Here is a 23,456-nt window from a genome sequence, read left to right as displayed (position 1 = left end):
AAGAGGTGCCCCGGCCCATGCTGCTGTGCTTCTGGCCATGCACGCGAGTAACGACTGGCAGGTCCCCCGTCTCCGGTGGCCGTTCTCTGACGCCCCGCCACGTGGGGAGCGAGTGGGCGCGGAGAGGGGCTGGGGCGAAGGGCCCCAAGTGGCGCAACCCGCCACCTGCCACCCCACTTCCTCCGAGGAGGAGCTGGTGACAACAGGAAGCCCAGCCTCAGGCCCACGTCTCCGCCCGTGTCTCCCAGCCGTGGCCCAGAGCCCCGTGGGGAGCGGCGGAGCCCCAGCCCTCCAGGACCCCTGCTGAGCCCCAGGCGCTGGGTGAGTGCACAGGGTCCGCGTCCCCAGCCCTGCAGGCGGAGCACTCTGTCCTCGGCTCTTCCCCAGCAGCAGCTGCTGCCCTGCCCACGGGAAGCGGCTCCTGTGACTCCGGCCCTGGGCCCGTCCACGTCCCCACCCAGGGGAGTCCGGCAGGAAGGGGTCTGGGACTGTCCACGCCAGGGTCCCGAGGAACCGAGGCCCAGCGAGGGAGGAGCCTGCACTGGCGGGCAGAGCTCCACGGGCACTGGGGCACCTGCCGCAGGGTGTGGCCCGCACGGGAGGGGACGCTGGCTGGGCCTGGGGACGTGGGGCTGGGGGCGGGGCAAGGCCAGGAGGAGGCTGGGGGCTCACGGGGCTGCCCAGGCTGGCGGGTGGGGTCCTGGCACAGCTGTGCGTGAGGGAGGGTCCCAGGGCCTCTCCACGGACCTGCCTTGTCCTGCCTAGGCTGGTCCCCGTCCGCCCACGTGTCCTGTCAGCCCAGTGAGTGCGTGTCCAGACCACACTGTGTGTGCGTGTGCGTGTGGTGTGCAGAGTGTGGTGTGTATGTGGGAGGGGTGTGCGGTATGTGTACATGTGCACATGCGCATGTGGTATATAGTGTGTGCGTGCACGGTATGCTGTGTGGCATGATGGGGTGTGGTATGTGGTCTGTGTGTATGTGTTACGTGTCTATATGGTGTGTGAGTGGTGCATGTAAGTGGTGTGTTATGTGTGTGGTGTGTGTGCATGTGTAATTTGTGTGTATGTGATGTGTGTGTATGTGGTGTGTGATGTGCATGTAGTGTGTCTATGTGGTATGTGTGTGTACGGTGTTTGTCGATGTGTACGGTGTGTGTACGATGTGCATGTAGTGTGTCTATGTGTATGTGTGGTATGTGTGTGTGGTGTGTGTTGGTGGTGCCTGTAGGTGGTGTATGTGTGTGGTGTGTGTGGTGTGGTGTGTGTGTGTGGTGTGTGCCGTGTGTGTGCATGTGGTGTGTGTGATATGTGTGTGGTGTGCCTATGTGGTATGTTGTGTATGTGCTATATGTATGTGTTGTGTGGGGTGTGCATGTGGTGTGTATGTGTGATGTGTATACATGTGTGCAGTGTGGTGTGTATGTGTGTGGTGTGGTGTGTGTGCATGTGTGTGATGTGGTGTGTGCATGTGTGTGGTGTGTATTATGTATTGTGTGTGCATGTGGTGTGTAGTGTGTGGTGAGTGCATATGTGTAGCACGTGTGTGGTATGTGTACATGTGTGCTGTATGTGCGTGTGTTATGTGCATGTGGTATGTGTGGTATGTATACACATGTGTGTGGTGTTGTGGTGTGTACATACATTTATGTGCATGCACGTCTGTACATGCATGTGCCGCCCACTCCACGCAGCTGGGCCTCCCCCCCTGCTGGCGGCTGGGCCCAGGGCAGGGACTCCCAGTGGGCGAGGTGTTGGCCCCGATGGAGCCTTGGGCCCTGAGGCACAGGGACTGGACCGGCTCCGAGTCCCAGGCCAGCTGGGAGGGGCTCCGGGGCGGTCGGCCCAGACGCCGGGCCCGAGGCCTGTCCCTGAGACCCCTCCCTCCCTCCACAGGACATGCCGGGCCGGTGCCACCCGCTGCTCGCCCTGGCGGGGCTGCTCTGCCTCGGGCCCGGTGAGTCTGCGGGCGACTCCACGTGCCGTCCTGTGGGGAGAACATGGCCACCCTCGTGTCCCCTGGACGGGAGTTCCCAGGTGGCTGGGAGAGGGCCCAGGCATTGGGGCTGTGGCTCTGCCCTGGGGGCTGACGCAGGAGCCTGTGGAGGCCGCCTTCCCCTTCCTGGGCCTCCCAGACCCTCCTCCCCGCCCACCCCGAGGGGCGGCCCGGGGCGGCGGTGCCCACTCACCCCCGCCTCACCCACTCGTCCGCAGCCCTTGCCGAGGAGTGCACCAAGTACAAGGTCAGCACCTGCCGGGACTGCGTGGAGTCGGGGCCCGGCTGCGCCTGGTGCCAGAAGCCGGTGAGCACCGGGGCAGGGCCCTTCTTGCCTCCCCTCTCCGGGGCACCCTGAGGCCCCCAGCCCCCTTTTCTCCTGGGGGTGGCAGTGGCCCAGACGCTGCCAGGCTGGTCTGAGACCAGCAGAGATGGACCCGGCCGCCCAGGCCAGCCCCGGCCCAGGGGCCGCCTGTGCCCCGAGGCAGCGGTCCAGGCAGGAGGGTGTGCAGGGGCCCAGGCCAGACACCCCTCGAGAGGGGCTTCCCGAAGGGGGCAGCGGCTGGCCCAGCTGTGCTCTGAGCAGCACCCAGTGCCCAGGGAGGGGACAGTCCAGCTTCAGGGTGTGGAGAAAACGCAGAGAGGTTTCCCCTCTGGGGCTCCAGCTCCTCTTGTCCTCAGTTACGGTTCGTGTTCTGGTCGACGCCACCCAGACAGAAAGGCCACAGCCTCAGACAGGGGCTCAGGGTAACTTCCTGGGCCCTAAGCCCACAGTGTCCTGAGGCAGCCCCCCCCCCTGCAGGGCGGTCCCCAGGCCTCGACCACACCTCCCGCAAGGACCCCAGGCAGACTTGGGTCACACACATTATTTTTTCTCGACCATCTGAGAGTAGGTTGTAGACACACAGCCCCTCCATCCCTCAGTACTTCCGGGGTCTTCCTTACGAGCAAGGTATTCCCTGACAAAACCACAGAAATGTACTGTGATAAACACATTTATCAAAACCAGGAAATTTCACATTGGTCTCTCATGATCAAATCTGCACACTTTATGCAAATTTGCTGGTTGTTCCAATAACATCTGACCTGGGCCTGGCCCCTCGCTGAGACCCCCTGCCAGCCTCCGAAGCCACCGTCCCTCCGGTCGCTCTGCGCTGGCGTACACACTGCTACCCATGAAGGAACGGCGCCGGCGAAACGTCCGCGCAGGATGCCTGCCTGAGTCGGCCACGCCACGGTGGTGGCAGGATGGTGACATCCTCGTCCCTTAGCTCCTTCCCTGGGCTCCCCTCGTGAGGAAGGATCTCCACCACCACCACCACCACCACCACCACCACCACCGCCTCCCGCTCACCAGTGGGGACCTGAGGTTTCTATTTGTTCCGCAGCGTTTGGTCTGTGACTGTCACTTTTTCGTTGTGCCCCTCGAATTGCCCCAGGCCTGGCCACGGGTGAGGTCGGGTGTCTGGGCTGCTTCCGCCCTGGGCTGCGTCTTTAGTTAAAAGGGGGAACACAGCGTTGGGAACACGCTCTGTCCCTCATGGAAGGCCCCATCCTCTTGGCAGAGCTGAGCTGGCTCCGAGTCCTGCCCATGCGTCCCTATCTTTCCCTCTTTGAGACCTTTCCTACGCCCGGAATCACAAGGTGCTGCAGGCCCTCGCTGCCCGGCCCCAGCATCAGACATTTTGGAGGTCCCCACTCTCTTCTCGGGGTGCTCCCGACACCCCACGTTTCCTCCTTTCCTCAATCCTGCACGCAGAGCCCGCGCCCAACGACCTCGGGAGGAGTCCAGAGCCCCGTCCCCTCTATTTTCTCCGGGCCCAGCCCTGGGTTCAAGCGCTCGGTAGGCTGGTTCCTCCCGCCCTGCCACAGCTGACGTCCGTCGTCTGCAATCCCCACAGTCACGCTCCTCTGTGGCTGCGGGCTGCATTGTAGGCTTCTCTCCACGTTCCTGCTCCCACGCTTTTATTTCTTGAATACCCGAAACGTCGACACGGCTCCAAAGGCCAACGCAACGGGGGAAACCGCTGGGGCCACCAATCTGTGTCCCTTTGTGCAGGCAGCAGGGACACCCAGGCACCTCTTCACACTTTCTGAACCCAGGGATCTTTGGGGGACAAAGTGTCAAGAGCAAAGTGCCCTGGACCCAGGACCCTTCCCCTGCTGCTTCCGTTCCCCTGTGAACCGGGAGGGCTTGGCCAGAGCCTGGCCAGGGTACCGGTGCCTTGGGAAGACCACACTGGCTGAGAGGGGACACCTGGTCCCTGGGGACAAAGCTTCTGCTGATGGGGGGCTCGAAGCCCCGGCCAGCTGCCAGATGACGTGGACACCCTAAGTCCTCACTGCTGCTGGGGGCAGTGGGCTGGGTGCCGCCGGGGAGCCCGCAGGGAGGGGCTGCAGGAGGCTGGGGGTCTTCACAGCTGGCAGCTTCTGACTCCCCCAGCCCTACAGGGACTCTGTCCCCAGTTCCGGGTGCAGAGAAAGACGGGGACCCCAAGGGTCAGCCAGCCTCCCGCAGCACCCACAGCGTGGCCCCCACATTTCTCTGCCCTCGTCCTGACCCCCAACACGCCTCCCACAGAACTTCACGGGGCCAGGGGACCCCGACTCCATCCGCTGCGACACCCGGGAGCAGCTGCTCATGCGGGGCTGCCCGGCCAATGACATCGTGGACCCCAGGAGCCTGGCCGAGGCCCCAGAGGACCGCGAGGGGGGCCAGAAGCAGCTGTCCCCGCAGCAAGTGACGCTCTACCTGCGGCCAGGTAGGCCGGGCCTTGGCGGGGTGAGCCGGGCACACCGTGTGGGGCTGTTCCGGGGCCCTGCTCTGGGCGAGTGTCCAGGCCGGACGGCAGGGTGCCCGGGGAGGCCCAAGCACTGCCAAGCACTCAGGGCATGAGTCTGAGCCCCCACGGCCTTCCTTTCCGTGCCCGGGCGATTGCCCCAGCCCCACTGTCTGCAGCTGGGTGTCTGGCTCCCTTTGCCCTGTGTCCTGCGCCCTAAAAGGGAGAACGGGCCAACACTATTCTAGCCCCTGTCAGAAGGCCGTGGTCCTCTTAGCAGAGTAAAGGCTCTGCTAAGTCCTGCAGCTGGGAGACCTGGGTGACTGTTTAAACCTGCGCCACCCAAACTGACCTGACCGGAGAGCCCTATTGCAGAACGCAGCCCTGTCCATGCTCCGAGACACGCCCTCCCGGGACAGGGCTGCGGCGCAGCAGTGGACGGAGCAGAGGCCTGGGGTGGGCGGCCCCTCCCTGCTGGCGGTGCCCAGGCCACGCAAGGCCTGTGAGGGAACAGGCAGCCGTCCCTGAGCGCGGCGCGTGGGAGAAGGCCGCACCCCAGGGAGGGCGGCGTGGAGGCCGGTGGTGTTGGGCCGAGCAGTCCCTCCCGCAGGAGCAGCCGGGGCGGGGCCGGCCGAGCTGGCCCCGGGGCACAGTGGGCGGGACAGCCAGGGCGGGGCCGGCCGAGCTGGCCCCGGGGCACAGTGGGCGGGACAGCCGGGCGAGGGCCGGCAGCAGGGAGGAGGTCCTGGGCCGGCTGTGTGCGGGCGGGTGCCCGGGGGCAGCAGGGACCGACCCCTGCCCTGGTGTCCCCACCTCCTAACACCATCTCCTCGGGCGTGAGGATCTCAGCGCGTGAACTCTGGGGACACGAGCACTCGGGCCAGGACACACGGACGTTCTTGTGCAGTCTGCCACTGGGGGACGGGGATGCGGGGTGTCTCCTCGGGCGTGAGGATCTCAGCGCGTGAACTCTGGGGACGCGAGCACTCGGGCCAGGACACACGGACGTTCTTGTGCAGTCTGCCACTGGGGGACGGGGATGCGGGGTGTCTCCCAACGCAACCTCACGGGGGCACCCACGCGAGCCTAGATGGCGTGGCCGCCGCACGCCTGGCTGTGTGGTGGCTGTCGCTCCCGGGCCACGCGCCTGTGAGGCAGGTGACGGCGCTGGTCGCTGCGGGCCACTGCGACACGGGGCGGGCCCCGTGCATCAGCCACGTCCAGACACGGGAAGGTGCAGGGGACATGCAATTAGAGTCTGTGGGACCACCGTGGTGCACATGGTCCTTCCACGAGCGTCGTCACGCGGCACATGACCGTGTGGGGAGCGTGTGTCCTTTCTCTGAACTCACATCCCCCCGGGCGTCCTGTGTCTGACCCTCACCCCCTGCCTGGCGCGGGAGGGCGTCTGCGGGGTTTGGGCTGCGGAGAGCGCGTGGGCGCGGGCCTGGGCCCCACTCTGGCGTCCCCGCCGGCAGGTCAGGCGGCCGCGTTCAACGTGACCTTCCGGCGTGCCAAGGGCTACCCCGTGGACCTGTACTACCTGATGGACCTCTCCTACTCCATGCTGGACGACCTCATCAACGTCAAGAAGCTGGGCGGCGACCTGCTCCGCGCCCTCAACGAGATCACGGAGTCCGGCCAGATCGGTGAGGCCACGGCCCTCCGGCCCGGCTCGTCCTCCCCGTCCCCGGCCGCCCTGCCGCCCACACGCCTCGGGCAGGTGCCCGGGGCCAGGGCTGGGGGCTCCGACACGGCCCTCCCCCAGGGTGCCCGTGGGGCTGCGGTGGGGCCTGCGTCCCTGCCAGGGACACGACCAGCCACTGGCCCCCGAGACCGCAGACTTCACCCGGCCCCCCTCCTCTTCCCCTGCTTGTGTTGCTGTTCGCTGTGTTTAAAATGCAAACGTCTCACGTTTGAGTAATGCTAATTACTGAGCATTAAAGGCCCCAGAAGCGCGCTCTGACTCGTGTGCAAAGTGCAGGTCTCGGCGCACATGCGTCGGGGACGAGGGACCCTCTCACCCACCAGTGCCGCTCCCAGAACAGCACTGCGCTGCCTTCTCCGTGTGCAGGATGCACAATGCACACTCAGACACGTGGATGCTCGCTCACACAGCTGCTCATGCACACGCTCACATGCACACATGCTTGTGCTCACACATTTACATGCCACATACATACCCACATGTGTGCATGCACATGTTCACACAGTCATGCCCCATGTATGAGACCATGCGTGTGCATGCGCAAACTACCATGCATGCGCGAACACACATTTTTGCTCACACTGTGCATGATCACACACTCACAGGCTCACATGCACATAAAACACACACACGTACACATGCATGCCTGCAGAACACACACACACTCATGGGCCATCCTGCTTTCTCCCTGCTATGAGACAGGGAAACAGGCTCTGTCCCCATGCCACCTGCTGGCCTCCCTGTCCGGGGCCAGCCTGCCACCTCCCCAGCCTCACCTGTGCACCCCTCAGGCTTCGGGTCCTTGGCAAACAAGACCTTCAGGCACGTGCTGAAGCTGACCAGCAACGCCGACCAGTTCCAGACCGAGGTCGGGAAGCAGCTGATCTCCGGAAACCAGGACGCCCCTGGGGGAGGGCTGGACGCCATGATGCAGGTTGCCACCTGCCCGGTAAGGCCACGCCCCCGCGCAGGACTCCGATTTCCCTGACCTGGAGCCTTGGTCAAGTGGGGATCACCTTAGGGACTGAAGCCCAGGCCTGTGCCCCGCCCACCACACCCCAGCCTGGGCCTGGGGAGAGCCGCCCCCTCAAGTCAACTCCCAGCCCCCCAGGCGGACAGCGAGGGGGGCCAGTGGCAGCAGGGCCTGGACACCGCCCGCACTGTCACTGTGAGCTGTGGATCACGTGTGTGGCCCAGACGCATCTTCTGAAGCCTGAACATTACACGTGTGGCAGCGCTGGTCCCGGGCACGTGCCCCTCACCCACATCCTCGCCCACTCTGTCCGTGGACGGTGCTCATGACAGAACGGCCACAATCACGTGGGCCCGTGATGCAGGTCACGCACCGTCCTTGCCTTCCCCTGTGGGCCCTGGGCGTGCTGGGTCATGGCGCAGATCCACACTGTGCTCACGCCTGTGAGGTCACAGTCTAAGACACGAGTTCCCCCAAACACGCCTTCGAGTGGTGTCCGTGGCAACCTCAGCTCCCAGCCGCGGTCCCCAGGTTCTTGCTTCTCGCAGCCCATGCCACCGGCCCGGCACTCTGCACCGACTCGGTTTCTTCCTGGGGCGACCTCCCAGGATTCGTGTGCAGGACTGGATGCCGGTGCTGCAGGGGACCCAGCCCTTCTCAGCCGTGAACACGCATGTCCACTCTCCTCGCCGCACGAGCGTGCTGACGGGAGCCTGGGACTGGCCGTCTCAGCAGACGTTCCCAGGCTCCCACTGGGCGCCAGTGTCTGGCCAGACACGGGGACCCCGGGCGTGAGCCGGCAGGGCGGGGTCCGCTCTCCCGCCGTCTCCGCGGCCGTGCAGACCTGGGCCGGGCCCAACAGCCTCGGGCCACCGCTGCCTCTGCCTCATCTCCTTCCGGCTGTGAGGGGGCACAGGGGGGAAACCGAGGCAGGTGACCCCCTCCCCCTCCTCACATTTTCTCCCCAGGAAGAAATTGGCTGGCGCAATGTCACCCGGCTGCTGGTGTTCACCACGGACAACGGCTTCCACTTTGCGGGCGATGGGAAGCTGGGTGCCATCCTGACCCCCAACGACGGCCGCTGCCACCTGGAGGACAACATGTACAAGAGCAGCAACGCATTTGTGAGCGCCCCTCCCCCGCGTCCTCCAGGCCGCTGCCTCCCCAGACCCTCAGGGTGGGAGGCCCTGTGACCACTGGCCATTTACGGGGTGACGAGCGCAGGGGCGGGACAGAGGCCGAGACCCTCAGGGTGGGAGGCCCTGTGGCCACTGGCCATTTACGGGGTGGCGAGCGCAGGGGCGGGACAGAGGCCGAGACCCTCAGGGTGGGAGGCCCTGTGGCCACTGGCCATTTACGTGGTGACGAGCGCAGGGGCAGCACCTCGCCAGAGCCAGGGCCTCCTTCCAACCTAAATAGCACGTCCTTGGGGAAATTTCCGGAAGCCCCTAGAGGCAATGTTGGGTCCCTGGGCACCAGCCTCAGGCCGGGGAGGCGCTGGGTGGTCCCGGCCGAGCCCCGGCCTCACCCTCGTGCAACAGGCCCTGCGGTCGCCCGCCTGCTATGGCCTGGCGGGTGGCAGGTGCGTCTGCTCTGGCCCGTGGGGTCAGGGGCAGCGACCGCCCAGGGCCGACCCCCCACGTGGCCCCACACCCGCAGTGCCCGGCTGGGCGGCCGCAGGGCGCTGAGGAAATGCGGCTGGAGAGGTGGGAGCTCTCTGGCTTGGCCTCCAGGCCACCGTCCTGCCCAGGGTGTCCCTGCCGGCTGTGACTCTGTGCCGACACGTCCTGAAATCGCAGACTCTGGGGCCACAGAGGACTTCAGAGATGACAGCCCGGGTCCTCCACCTGCAGGGCAGGGGGGCGGGAGCTCTCCAGGCCGTGACCTTGGGCGGGAGCGAACACCGCCTCCGTGCAGGGGCCTTTGCCAGAACGAGGGCCCTTCAGTGAGGAGCGCAAGTGCCGCCTGGGGGGGGGGCATCTGCCCATCCCCCAGCGCCCCGCACAGACCCCTCCAAACGCCCCCGCACTGCTGTTGGCCGCGACAGTCCGGGCGCAGCTGTGCCACTAGGTTTCCTTGTCACTGTGTTGGTCGAGGAGCTCACAGTGTCCACACCTTCTCAGCTGCGTCTCAGTCTGACTGGTCCCCCATCGTCCCGCCAGCCGTGCATCCGTGCACCCTCCTCAGAGGACGCACCACCAGCAGCACAAGGAAGGGCCAAGGCTGGGCCGGGCTGCGCCCTCTGGGCCCAGGGAAGTGGCTTCCGCGGGCAGGAGGGGACGGTGGGTGGCTGCAGGGCCAGCTGACCGGGCGTCTCCTCTCCCAGGACTACCCGTCGGTGGGCCAGCTGGCGCACAAACTGGCCGAAAGCAACATCCAGCCCATCTTTGCCGTGACCAAGAGGATGGTGAAAACCTACAAGGTGAGTGGAGTCGGGGTTCTGGCGTCGCGCAGGGCGGCCGCTGCAGCAGGAGGATGAGGCCCAGCGACACACACACAGGCCCGAGCGCCACTGCCACGTGCTGGGCGTGGGTGCCAGCCTGGCCCAGCCTCGGTTTCCCTGGTTGAGAAGCCTGAGGCCTCTTTGCAGCGGCAGGACACCTGCACGTGAACACGAGAAGGAATTCAGTGCTGTTAGCAGCACCTTGGTGTTAGGGGTGGTGTCCCCAAGCTTGCTGGGACACAACAGGGACGGGCGTCGGGGCGGCCGCTGCGGACAAGGAGGCCGGGGCAGGGCAGGGTGGCACCAGCCCAAGCACGCGTCCCGGAGAACGGCAGGGTCAGGACGTGAGCCAGGCTGCCGAGCCCACAGCACCAGCAACGTCCCCACGCGGCCTCTGCACAGGACGCAGGCCGGCCCCGGTCGGCCAGCTCCCACCAGGCACGGAACGTTCCGGCACCAGTCTGGGGCCTCCCCTCAGTGGGGCGCTCTGAGCATCTACTCGCCCCGTCCAGGAAGACAGGGCGGCAGAACTGAGGGGAGAGGCGACCGCTAGCCGGTGGCTCTGGGGCAGCGCACCCAGCCTGGGACAAGCCGTCGCTAACCAGCAGGAGCAAACACCAAAGCAGACTCGACCCGGGCCTTGGCGCTGGCGTGGAACGGCCGTCGCCCGCCTGGGGGAGGACGCGCCGTCTGCGCCCTGTGCCTGGGTTTGGAAAGCGCAAGTGGCATCAGGCCTGACGTCCCCAAACCCCACGGCCAGGGAGCTCACTCCACGCTCCCATGTGGAAACCGAGGCCCCTGGGAGGAAGCCAGAGCCCGACTCATGTTGTCGGGGTGCCCTCGGCCCCCGCAGCCCCCAGAGCAGAGGGCCTCCCTCGTCCACCTCTCTCTGAAGACGGCGGCCACTGGCGTCAGAGTGTGGAGCGAGCGGCGGCAGGACTGAAAAGGACGGCGTTCCCGTGGTGGGGTGGCACCTGCAGCCCTTGCTCCCTCTGCCGGGGCGTGGCCCCCCCTGTCAGCAGTGGCCGGGCAGGCACAGGCTGTTTCCAGCGCACTGGCCAGTGCGTGTCCTGCATGTCTGCTGACAATGACACGTGTGTGGCCTGGCCCGAGAAGACTGCAGGGTGCTGGGTGAGGCCTCCGGGGTGCGTTCAGGATGCTCAGCGGTTGCTGGGTTCCCCGGACCTCGCTCAGGCTCCACGACTTGCTGGAAAGACCTGCAGAGCTCAGAGCAGCCGCTGAACTCAGGCGGTGGCTGATCACAGCGGAGGACACGATGAAAGCCATTTCCTCCTCATGACGGGGTGGGGCAGTGATGCCCACCCGGTGACTCAGAGAGCAGCTGCCCCAAAGGGCCAGATTACCCTCATCCGGTCAGTGGCCGCAGTGACAGCCAGTCCTCGCCCTCGGGGCACGTCACTGCCTTCGTCCACTTGGACACAGACCTGGCTGACCACCCCCTCCTGCCGAGGCTCTGCGCAGCCCTCGCCCTCCCCGCCCCCGCTGCTCAGGGCGAGAGGATGAATCCCGGGTTGGGGAGACAGCGCGGCCCGAGCTGAGCTGGGGGGTGGGGAGGGGCCGGCTGGGGCCACCTGGGTCTCAGGGAGCTGCGCCCACCCCGCCACCCGCTGCTCAGGACGAGTGGACAAATCCCGGGTTGGGGAGACGGCTCGGGCCCCTGAGCTGAGCTGGGGGGTGGGGAGGGGCCGGCTGGGGCCACCTGGGTCGCAGGGAGCTGCGCCCACTCCAGGGTGACGCGCAGCTGGAACTGGCCTGCCACGGCCGCTGCCACGGGGACACAGGGTTAACATCAACTCCCATAAACTCATCAAAACACTCGAAACTTACCGCTCCCTGAAAATTTCACCACGTCTTACTGTGATCCGTGCACTTGGGCTGCTTCCACCCACTGTCGTTCCTGGTGGAAACGCTACTGAACGGTGGCAGCCACGTATCCTGTCCCACCCCGGTGAGACCACGAGTCTGGAATGCACCAGGCCAGCAGTGTCTACACGGCAGCAGTGAGCAGACGCCACAACGCAGGGCTTTTGCTCTCCAAGAGCCGGTTGTCACTTACCAGGGTGTCTCTGCGGGTGGCTCTTCTCGCCACGTGACACGAGAACCCCAGTTGAGGGCTGTCGGAGCCATTTCACACTGGCGGGAGCCTGGGGCGAGTTCCGAGGCACCGGGTTCTAGCCGTGCCCGCCTGGTCTTGCCCGACAGAAACTCACGGAGATCATCCCCAAGTCGGCCGTGGGGGAGCTGTCCGACGACTCCAGCAACGTGGTCCAGCTCATCAAGAACGCCTACAACGTGAGTCCGCAGCGGGAGGGTGGGGGGCAGCCCTGCCTTCCAGGGCGGATGCAGCTCCTGCAGCCCCGGCCCAGCCCTCAGGCCTCCTGGACGCTGGCCCGGCCGCTCCCCCAGGGAGCCCCGCGTCCTCTCCCGCTGCTGGCGTGGCGTGCGCCGCCCGGGCCCGCCTGTGCTCCGACACACGGGCTCCAGACTTCCCGTTCCGGCTCTCCCCTGCTGGATTCTATGGAGAAGTGGGGGGTGGACGGCTGGGGGCTGGGTAATGCCCCACGGGGGAGGGGCCCCAGAAATCGCCGGGGTGGTCTCGGGCCCCACGACGGCAGCCTCGGGTCGAGGCGTCTCTGGGTGTCGGCTCCCCCACCCACCTGGGCAGGCCGAGGACACCCTCGTCCGTCACACTCCTGCCTGGCGTGTGGCCCGTCCAGCTGCACCAGGGCTGCTCCCTGTGGGGCCCACTGTCCCGGTGGGCACGGGCGGGCACCAGGCACCGCTCAGGGCCCCGGCCCCAGAGGTCCCCTGCCGCTCTGGAAATCCAGCCCCCGGGAGAGACGTCCTGGGAGTCCGGCTGCGACCCTTCGAGGCCCAGCGTCCTGTGGCTTGACAGGGCCCGGCACGCGGGAGCCCAGACAGTCGCTCTGGTCACTGAGTTAGCCCAGAGCCCAAGACGGGGTGCCCCTCGCTGCTCCCAGCCTCCTGCCACCCCAGACCCCAGAGCCGCTCCCAGCGCCCAGCCACTGCCGCCCCGTGCTCACACAGACAAGCGGTGGCACCGCCTGCAACGGCTCCTTCGCCTCTCTCCCGTCTCTGGTCTCTCCTTCTGTCACTCTCTGTCTCTCTGCCCCACTGTCTCTGTGTGTCTCTCCCCATGTCTGTCTCTGCCTTTGAGTCTCTGTCTCTCTCCATCTCTGTCGCTGTGTCTCTGTCTCTGAGCCCCTGTCTCTCCCCATCTCTGGCTCTGAGTCTCTGTCTGTCCCCATCTCTGTCTCTGTGATTCTGGCTCTGAGTCTCTCTCCCCATCTCTGTCTCTGTGTCTCTGTCTCTGAATCCCTGTCTCTCCCCATCTCTGGCTCTGAATCTCTGTTTGTCCCCATCTCTGTCTCTGTGACTCTGGCTCTGAGTCTCTCTCCCCATCTCTGTCTCTGTGACTCTGGCTCTGAGTCTCTCTCCCCATCTCTGTCTCTGTGACTCTGGCTCTGAGTCTCTCTCCCCATCTCTGTCTCTGTGACTCTGGCTCTGAGTCCTTGTCTCTCCCCATCTCTGTCCCTGTGACTCTGGCTCTGAGTCCTTGTCTCTCCCCATCTCTGTCCCTGTGACTCTGGCTCTCAGTCTCTGTCTGTCCCCATCTCTGTCTCTGCCCCCATCTGTCTCTGTGACTCTGGCTCTGAGTCCCTGTCTCTCCCCATCTCTGTCCCTGTGACTCTGGCTCTCAGTCTCTGTCTATCCCCATCTCGTCTCTGTGTCTCTGTCTCGCCTCATCTCTGGCTCTGAGTGTCTGTCCCCATCTCTGTCTCTGTGACTCTGGCTCTGAGTCCCTATTTCTCCCCATCTCTGTCTCTGTGACTCTGGCTCTGAGTCCCTATCTCTCCCCATCTCTGTCTCTGTGACTCTGGCTCTGAGTCCCTATCTCTCCCCATCTCTGTCCCTGTGACTCTGGCTCTCAGTCTCTGTCTATCCCCATCTCGTCTCTGTGTCTCTGTCTCTCCCCATCTCTGTCTCTGTGACTGTCCCCATCTCTGTCTCTGTGACTCTGGCTGTCCCATCACCTAAGCAACCTCTCCAGCTCCTCCCTGTGCCGGGCCCTGCCCTCCAGCCCCGCCCTCACGGGCTCCACACGTGTCCACAGTGGTCCCTGCACTTGGCCTGTCTTGGGGCAGGAACTGGGCGTTGGCAGCCCCGCCATCCACAGCACCTCCCGTGGCACTCGCCCTGGCGTGTGTGTCATCAGTCCACGCCGGGCCCCCGAGGGACGTGGGAAGCAGCCGGTCCAGACCGGAGAGGGAGCCAGGCCGGCAGACGGCTCAGCCCTCAGCGCGCCACTCTCTGCCCACAGAAACTCTCCTCCAGGGTCTTCCTGGAGCACGGCGCCCTCCCCGACACCCTGAGAGTCACCTACGACTCCTTCTGCAGCAATGGAGTGACAATCACGGGCCAACCCCGAGGGGACTGCGACGGCGTGCAGATCAACGTCCCGGTGAGCATGGCCGTGCCACCAAGGTCCTGTCCTGACATGCTGGCAGGGTCCCAGGACAGCTGGAAGGATGGAGGGTCCCTTTCCCAGTATGGTGGCAGGGTCCCAGGACAGCTGGAAGGAGGGAAGGTCCCTTTCCCAGTATGGTGGCAGGGTCCCAGGACAGCTGGAAGGAGGGAAGGTCCCTTTCCCAGTATGGTGGCAAGGTCCCAGGACAGCTGGAAGGAGGGAAGGTCCCTTTCCCAGTATGGTGGCAGGGTCCCAGGACAGCTGGAAGGAGGGAAGGTCCCTTTCCCAGTATGGTGGCAGGGTCCCAGGACAGCTGGAAGGAGGGAAGGTCCCTTTCCCAGTATGGTGGCAGGGTCCCAGGACAGCTGGAAGGAGGGAAGGTCCCTTTCCCAGTATGGTGGCAGGGTCCCAGGACAGCTGGAAGGAGGGAAGGTCCCTTTCCCAGTATGGTGGCAAGGTCCCAGGACAGCTGGAAGGAGGGAAGGTCCCTTTCCCAGTATGGTGGCAGGGTCCCAGGACAGCTGGAAGGAGGGAAGGTCCCTTTCCCAGTATGGTGGCAGGGTCCCAGGACAGCTGGAAGGAGGGAAGGTCCCTTTCCCAGTATGGTGGCAAGGTCCCAGGACAGCTGGAAGGAGGGAAGGTCCCTTTCCCAGTATGGTGGCAAGGTCCCAGGACAGCTGGAAGGAGGGAAGGTCCCTTTCCCAGTATGGTGGCAGGGTCCCAGGGACAGCTGGAAGGATAGAGGGTCCCTTTCCCAGTATGGTGGCAGGGTCCCAGGGACAGCTGGAAGGATAGAGGGTCCCTTTCCCAGTATGGTGGCAGGGTCCCAGGACAGCTGGAAGCACCCCAGTCCTAGGAGGGCGCACAGCTGAGGCCCCCTGGGGATGAGCAGGAGGGACGCAGGCAGTGTGCACTGGCTGGTCCAGTTTTCTTACCTTCAGACGTCCACTCTGCCCTGGCAGACGCCTCCTCCTGGAGTCTGTGTCACCAATGTCAGAGGAGGACGTAGGGCCGGGCGCGGTGGCTCACGCCTGTAATCCTAGCACTCTGGGAGGCCGAGGCGGGCAGATTGCTTGAGGTCAGGAGTTAGAAACCAGCCTGAGCAAGAGCGAGACCCCGTCTCTACTATAAATAGAAAGAAATTAATTGGCCAACTAAACATATATAGAAAACATCAGCCGGGCATGGTGGCACATGCCTGTAATCCCAGCTACTCGGGAGGCTGAGGCAGGAGGATCCCTTGAGCCCAGGAGATTGAGGTTGCTGTGAGCTAGGCTGACGCCACAGCACTCACTCTAGCCTGGGCAATAAAGCGAGACTCTGTCTCAAAAAAAAAGAAAAGAGGAGGACACAGGAAGGGCTGAGCACACTCCATGGCCCCCAACGTCATACCCGAATCCCTGGGTCCTGCCAGTGTAGACTGAGCCAGTGTAGACTGAGAGAATGAGCGAGGACAGCGCTCGGGGGGGTGGGCACTGCACGCGCAGAGCAGGTGCAAACCAGGAATCTGGACCAGCGCGTTTTCTGGATTTTGGTTTGTTTTGCTTTTTTGACAAACATATTAAGGCATAGGCCACACAGATGGCTGGAAATAGGCATTATTTCCCTAATGTTTTAGGTTTAAATTTATAATCTCATCATTCAACCTTTGCTTTCACTGGCTGAACTAATATTCAGTGAAATACTTGCTTCTGTCGCATTTCTAACATGACGTTGGAAGTCCCCACGTTGACTGCTCCCTCCCGGGGCCCTGCAGAGGCCAGTGGGCGAGGGGACAGGAGCAGGGCTTTGACCTGGCTGTCCGAGGGCCTCGCCTGAGCCCTGCTGCTCCCCAACAGATCACCTTCCAGGTGAAGGTCACGGCCACAGAGTGCGTCCAGGAGCAGTCGTTTGTCATCCAGTCGCTGGGCTTCCCGGACACGGTGACCGTGCGTGTCCTTCCCCAGTGTGAGTGCCAGTGCCGGGACCAGAGCCAGGAACGCAGCCTCTGCCAGGGCAAGGGCTCCTTGGAGTGCGGCGTCTGCAGGTGAGCCAGGTGCAGGTGCCCAAAGCGCCCCTCCCCCACCCCACAGGGCAGATGTGTGTGAGTCAGGTGCAAGTGGCCCACAGTGCCCCTCCCCACAGGGCAGGTGTCTGCAGGTGAGGCAGGTGCAGGCGGCCCATGGTGCTCCACTCCACCCCACCTCTCGGGGCAGGTACCCCAAGGACCCCGTGCTGCAATGGCAGGTGGAGGAGAACTGGGGTTTGCACCAGAGCCCTCCGCAAGCCCTTGCCCTTGTGTGGGCATCCACAATGCCACCTGCACTCCCCACGCTCGGCCACGGAGGGTCCACGGCAGGGGGACTGGTGGGCAGGGCCTCTCACCAGAGCAGGGAGACCCATCTCAGGGGCGCAAGGAGCCCTGCTGGATGTGCCTGGGGCAGGTGACTTTCTCTGCCCAGCCTCGCTTGTCCCCTGGGGGCCCACTTCTCTGCGACCTTGGGGACCCAGGGCCATCAGGCCGGCAGCCCTGGGGCCCCCTGCAGCCAGAAGGCCTCCCAGGACAGGTGACCGCTCTGGTAGCCCGAGCCCTGCAGGCCACCCCTGGGTGTACACACACCAAGGTCTGGGGTGCACGGTCAGGAGTGGGGGCCCCACCTCAGGGCGAAAGGAGGGCACAGGTATGCCCAGTGGGGAGCTTTACATGACACAGGCCAGGGGCCAATCCAGCAGCCACCCACAGACTGACCCCCCCCAGGATGTCCTCTTCTCACCACTGTCACTCCAGTCCATGCCTGCTGTCCCCTATAAGGTCCTGCCTGCCCTGGGACTGGATGGCTGTGCCCCCTTTCCCTGCCCCCACCTGCTCAGGGGCCCCAAGCCACAGCCTGCCTGGCCAGAGCTGCTGGGCGACCCGCAGGTGCCACCCTGTGCCCGGCCACCTTCCCCTCCGGCCTGCTCTGCCCGGCCACACCTCCGTGGAGGTGCCGCCGATCCCCAGGCCCCGAGGCCCAGCACAGTGGTGGTTTCTGCGGCTGTCCCTGTGCCTACCTTAGCAGCCACTCCGCCTGCCGTCCCGGTGTGCTGCTCTCGGGTGGCCTCCCGGAGGGATGGCGAGGCCGACTCAGTTGGAAGTTGGCCGGTGGCAGCGGTGCCACCGCGGCTCAGCGAGACACTCTGTCCCGAGGCTTCCTCCTCCGGGAGGCAGGACAGCCCGCCGGGGGTCGTCTCTGTGGCTGCCGGGATGCTCTCAGCACCTGTGCGCCAGTGGCCTGGGACTGCTGTCCTTGCCGGATAGACCCTTGTCCAGAATCCTCCGGCAACCTGCCCCAGCAGCACACAAACGCAGCTGGTGGCGGCAGGTGTGAAGATGAAGCCACGGCAGACAGCAGTGCTGAGTCCCCACCAGCCAGGTGGGAGCCTGGGGCACGCGGAAGCAGGCACTGGCCGTCGTGGAGCGCCAGGACCCCGCATGTACTGTGTGCACAGCCTGGGCCACAGTGCGCAGTGAGCCGGCCGAGCCACCACCTCATGGCCAAGGTCACGTGTCTGCTGCCCTTTCGGACGTCCTCAGAGCGAGCCTGGCTGTCTCTGCTGGGTGCCCAGGGCCGGCCACGTGCTCAGCGCGTGGCGCGTGCTCAGGAGGCCTTGGGCAGGAGCACGGCGTGCACAGCGAGTGTCCTCAGCCGAGGCCAGGCAGGCCCTGAGGGACGGGGACGGGTGGCTGTCCCAGATGGGGCCGGGGACGACCTCTGACGTCTCCCCCAGGTGCGACGCTGGCTACATCGGGAAAAACTGTGAGTGCCAGACGCAGGGCCGGAGCAGCCAGGAGCTGGAGGGAAGCTGCCGGAAGGACAACAGCTCCCTCGTGTGCTCGGGGCTGGGGGACTGCGTCTGCGGGCAGTGCGTGTGCCACACCAGCGACGTCCCCAACAAGCAGATCTATGGGCGCTACTGCCAGTGTGACAACGTCAACTGCGAGCGCTACGACAACCGACCCTGCGGCGGCCCCAGTGAGCCTGCGGGTCCCCCCTGCCCTGCGGGGCCTGGCGGGGAGGGGCAGCCGCTTCCTCTGCAGGCGCAGGCGTGGCCGGGGGGCTTTCTTCTCCACGGCACTGGAGACCACGCGTGGGAGCACAGAGAGGGGATGTGGGGGACACTGCCTCAGTTTCCTCATCCCCATGGGGAGGGTCCTAAGGGGGGCAATGGTCCCAGCCCACTGGGGGTCCTAGTCACGGGGGGGCGGGGAGGGGGGGCACGTGGAGGCTGGACAGGCCAGGAGGCCGCCTCAGGGCTGGGGTCTGGAAGGCCTGGCCGGTGGTCGGTTGCCGTGTCTCAGCACTTCTGCCCACCACAGAGAGGCGCGGCCGGTCGCTGTGCAGGGCTGCAGGAGGCTCGGGCGGGCAGCGGGCAGGCCTCGTCCCTGTGCCTGGCAGGAGCTGAGCCTCCCTCCCTGCTATCTTCCAGAGAGGGGCCTCTGCGTCTGTGGCAAGTGCCGCTGCCTGGAGGGCTACGACGGCTCTGCGTGCCAGTGCCTGCGCACCACCGAGGGCTGCCTGAACCAGCAGAAAGTGGAATGCAGTGGCCGCGGCCGGTGCCGCTGCAACCAGTGTGTGTGTGAGGGTGGCTACCAGCCGCCCCTGTGCCTAGAGTACCCAACCTCCTTCTCGCCCTGCAGCACATACAGGTGAGTGCAGCAGGGGCGGGCAGCTCCCTACTGTCCAGGGCCACCCCCTGCAGGGCTCCCCTGGGAGCACCCCTGAGCCTGCTGCAGGGCAGGGTCCCTCCAAATGCCCCTGGGCTGGAGCTCTCCCAGGCCTCTCCTCCTGCAGGTGCACATCTGTTGCCAGGATCAGGTGTCCAGGCTCCTCCTCCCCGTCCCCACCTGACCCATACCCTGCCCTCAGCCATGCGGGTACCCCGATCACCCTCATGGTGGGCACACGCCCAAGCTCCCCACCTGAGCAACCTCTAACCCCCCACATCCTCCCACACCCTCGCCCCACCATCCCCACACCTCGCTCATGCGGGCTCCTTGCAGGTCCTGTGCTGAGTGCCTGCGGTTCTACAAGGACCCCTTCGGGAATAACTGTAGCACGTCGTGCAGTACCATGTGGCTGCTGGAAGTCCTTGCCTGGAGAGGCAGGACGTGCAAGGAGCGGGACTCAGAGGGCTGTTGGATGACCTACACCCTGCGGAAGCAGGAGGGGCGGGGCCGCTATGGCTTCTATGTGGAGGAGAGCCGAGGTGAGGCCAGTGGGGCGTGGGTCCAGGGCAGGGGTCTCCGCAGAGGGAGACTCCAGGGTGCTACAGAGGGAGGGTCTCTCTCCCACAGGCCAAGCAGGCCCAGTGGGCTGGGAGCTGTCCAGGACACCCTCGGGACACACGGGGAGACGGCAGGCTGGCCCTCTGGCCGCCGCCCCACCACCTCTCCTTTCCTCGCCCGACCCCAAGTCAGGCTGGGGTAACAGACGCCCATCCCCTGGGGACAGCACCACTCCACACAGGGGCCAGGCCTGCCAGAGTGCCACGCAGGAGGCTGGAGCGAGGCAGGTCTCAGGGCTGGCCCATGGTCGGCTGTGGGAGGACCCCTGGTGGGGATCTGAACACCCCAGTGCTCAGTCTCAGTCCTGGAGAGGCTGAGGGAGCTGGGCACGCATCTCCCAAACGCCGTTTGCCGCCAGGCATGTGGCTCTGATCTGAATCAGGCCCAGCCACGCCAGGCACTCTGCAACATGCAAAGAGGCCAAGGCCACACACTGTGCAGATGACAGTGGGGCACAGTCCCCGAGGTCAGGTCTTGGGGAGGGGAGGGGAGAGCGCCCAGAGAGGACCAGGAGGGTGTATGGGTGGAAGACCAGTGCCCAAGGTCACTAGGGGGCCCCTGTGAGTCCCAGCAGGTTCAAGTCTGTTCCTGAGCATGCCAGGAAGCCACTGTGGGTTTTCAGAAGAATGATGTATCCAGTAGTGTCTTTAAAAGCCACCTGGCAGCCAGATGGACGCAGCCCTGTTGGGGGCTGCTCGGTAGGCGGGGCAGGGGTGGGGGGCAAGGACAGAGCCTGCTCTTGGGTGGCGCATGGGGGAGGATTGGGGGCAGAGGTGACAGTCCTGGGTCTGGGGCCAATAGGCAACAAGAGGTGGGGGAGGTCAGTCGAGAGGTCTACTGGGTGACAATGACAAAAGGTCAGGGACACTGGGATGGGCTTCGAGGGTCTCAGACTCGTAGTACCCGAATGTCGAACACCCCGCCAATTCCCATTCAGAGGCTGGGACTGGGGAGGCCACTAGTGGACCCCAACAGGTGCAGGCCAACAGCCCACCAGGACGATTTTTATTTTTTGAGAGGGGGTCTTGCTGTGTTGCCCAGGCTGGAGGGCAGGGGCTATTCACAGGTGTGGTCATAGCTCACTGCAGCCTCGACCTCCCAGCCTTAAGTGATCCTCCTGCCTCAGCCTCACAAGTAGCTGGGACCATAGGTCTCTCGCAGGACTGAGACCTGAGAGCACGCTCCCCCAAACTCCCTCCGCAGGATGGACTCTAAGGGGGGGCTTAGGGCCCCTGTGTGACACAGCTGGACCTCATGACCCACATACGGGTCTGGGGACTGCAGACTCCGCCTGCCAGGGTGACAACCCCTCCAGCTTGCTTCTGTGGACGGGTTCAGGTTCACGTCCGTTTGTGCAACCTTGGCCAAGGTGACAGGAGGGAGCACATGGAAACCTCGGTGCTGGGGGCCGGGATGGCGCTGAGTGCAGGTGCTGCGCCGTGTGGGAGGGGGCTGCGGCAAGGTCGGGCAAGCCGCCATGGTGCCAGGACCCTTCCCTGCTCAGCCCTGCAATAGCCTCCCCTGCCCGAGGGCCGGGCTCTGGCTCCCGCTGAGGGCAGGGGTCCCTCAGGCACCAATTCCTCCTGGGTGTCGATCCTCTGCCCTGCTTGGCTGGTGACCTGGGCCCCACCTTCCTCTGTGTCAGATGGAACCACAGGGCCTGGCCTTGCTTCCAGTGGGGACCAGGGCCAGGTTCTCGTGGATGCACAGCCACGGTGGTCACGGTGAGCCGGGCAGAGGGACCCTCCGTCCAACCAAGTGCTGTGTGGTGACCGTGGACCGAGGGCACACACGGGCCGGGTCAGAGAGGGAGGGACTGACGCTCTGGTGTATGCTTCCTCCGTAGAGTGTGAGGCCAGTGCTGCCGCCATCGTAGGGGGCATCGTGGCGGGCATTGTGTTCTTCGGTATCCTCCTGCTGGTCATCTGGAAGGCCGTGACCCACGCTAAGCGACCTCCGGGAGTACAAGCACTTCGAGAAGGAGAAGCTGAAGTCCCCAGGGAACAACGTAAGTGGCCGTCCTCGGGGGTCCCACGTGGAGGAGGCACCTCCACACTCTGACCATGGTCACCCTCACGTGGCCGCACACGGCACTCCCCAGCAGCCCTCCTGGGTGACACTGCTGTGGGTGAGCTTGGCCACTGAGGCTGGAAGTGGTACAGCTATGCCCCTTGTGGCTCCTCCTCGGGGCCACGACTGCCACGTGAACCTAGTGGCCTCAGGGGGGGAGATCCTGCCCCGAAACACCCCCCCCACACACACCCACAAGTCCATGTCTGCATCTCTTACCAGGATAACCCCCTTTTCAAGAGCACCACCATGACGATCATGAACCCCAAGTTTGCTGAGAGTTAGGAGCCCTTGGAGAAGAGAAGGCCGGCCAGACGGGACACCCTCCCCCAGCCGCGCTCCCCATCCTGCGACTGTGACATGGCAGCACCAGTTACCCACACATCCACTGTCGTTCCTGCCCCCGGCATGACGGATGTTTACACAGACTCCCCAGAAGGGACAGCACCCCCAACCACGGCATGGTCTCCTCAGACACATGAGGAAGGACCGCGCGAGTCCTGTGGGGCTGGATCCGTGGGGCCCGCGTTGAGTTAGGAGAGCAGTCTGATTAAAGGTGGCACAAGTTTATTTATGTTTATTTATTATTCTATAAATGTATTTACATTTAAATATGTTTCAGGTCTGGAGGCCAAGGCAGCCAGGGTGTGGGACAGAGCACCTGCAGAGGGCCCCCGGTGCAGGGAAGTAGTCATGGGGTGCCCTGGGGACACCTCTGGATACCAGCCTACACACATGATGCCACAAAGACTAACTTGTGAGGCAATGACGATCCCCAGGAGGTTAAGACAGACCACGCCCAGACCTTAAACAGGTCCAGGAATCGCTCTCGTTCTCTCCAGCCAGCAAGGAAGTGACCGCACTGAACACACGTGGCACCCCACAGGACCCTGGGAGGGCCACACCTTAGACACGAAACGAACCCACCCCCAGGAAAAGGCTGCTGCAGACTTGCCCCAACACGATGAAAAACGAACCTGAGAAAGCTCAAATTAGTCTACAAGTGGCTTAACTGCCTACCAAAAAGAGGGTAATTTTCTTTACAGGAATATAATTAAACCCAGCACTCTAAAATGAAAACTTCACAATGACAGGCACTCGTTCAACAATTTACTAGACAGGCCAGGCGCAGTGGCTCACACCTGTAATTCTAGCACTTTGGGAGGCCGAGGCAGGAGGATCACTTGAGCCCAGAGAGACCAGCCTGGGCAACATAATGAGACCCCATCCATACCAAAACAAACAAAAAAATCAGCCGGGCATGGTAGCACATGCCTGTAGTCCCAGCTACTCAGGAGGCTTAGGCAGGAGGGTCACTTGAGCCCAGGAATTCGAGGCTACAGTGAGCTATGATTGTGCCACTGCACCCCAGCCTGGGTGAGAGAATGAGACTCTGTCTCAAAAAATAATAATAATAATTACCAGGCATATTCAGTGGCAGAAAAACATGTCCCATAAGCAGAGGAGAAATCACAGATACTCCTCAACTTATGACGAGGTTGAGTCCCAAAAAACCCACTGTGAGTCAAAAAGTGGTAAGTGAGCCATCGTAAGCTGGGGCCATCTGTGGTGGACAGAACAGACCTGGAAAGGACAGAGATGAGGGAACCAGCAGAAAAGGAAACAGCTATTTCAAATGTACTAGATATGCTCGAGGGTTTTTTCAAAAGGATG

The 23,456-nt window shown here is 64.1% G+C and overlaps 1 protein-coding gene across 1 annotated transcript; it reads left to right on the top strand.

Moving 5' to 3' along the window:
- The first annotated feature begins 158 nt into the window (after window positions 1-158).
- Window positions 159-22,352, top strand: LOC105879083 (integrin beta-2-like). Its single transcript, XM_075999930.1, is given in 17 exon segments — window positions 159-321; window positions 1,894-1,954; window positions 2,212-2,300; window positions 4,575-4,755; window positions 6,252-6,422; window positions 7,273-7,430; window positions 8,423-8,578; window positions 9,781-9,876; window positions 12,121-12,210; window positions 14,261-14,401; window positions 16,246-16,433; window positions 18,155-18,399; window positions 18,854-19,073; window positions 19,428-19,633; window positions 21,559-21,656; window positions 21,658-21,720; window positions 22,005-22,352. Coding segments are annotated over 16 exon segments (2,223 nt in total). The 5' UTR covers window positions 159-321; window positions 1,894-1,896; the 3' UTR covers window positions 22,068-22,352.
- Window positions 22,353-23,456: the final 1,104 nt, after the last annotated feature.

Source organism: Microcebus murinus, chromosome 1 (genome assembly GCF_040939455.1).
Source record: "Microcebus murinus isolate Inina chromosome 1, M.murinus_Inina_mat1.0, whole genome shotgun sequence".
NCBI lineage: Eukaryota > Metazoa > Chordata > Mammalia > Primates > Cheirogaleidae > Microcebus > Microcebus murinus.
Note: the sequence above shows the minus strand (reverse complement) of the source record. Positions and strands in the feature narration are given on the sequence as shown.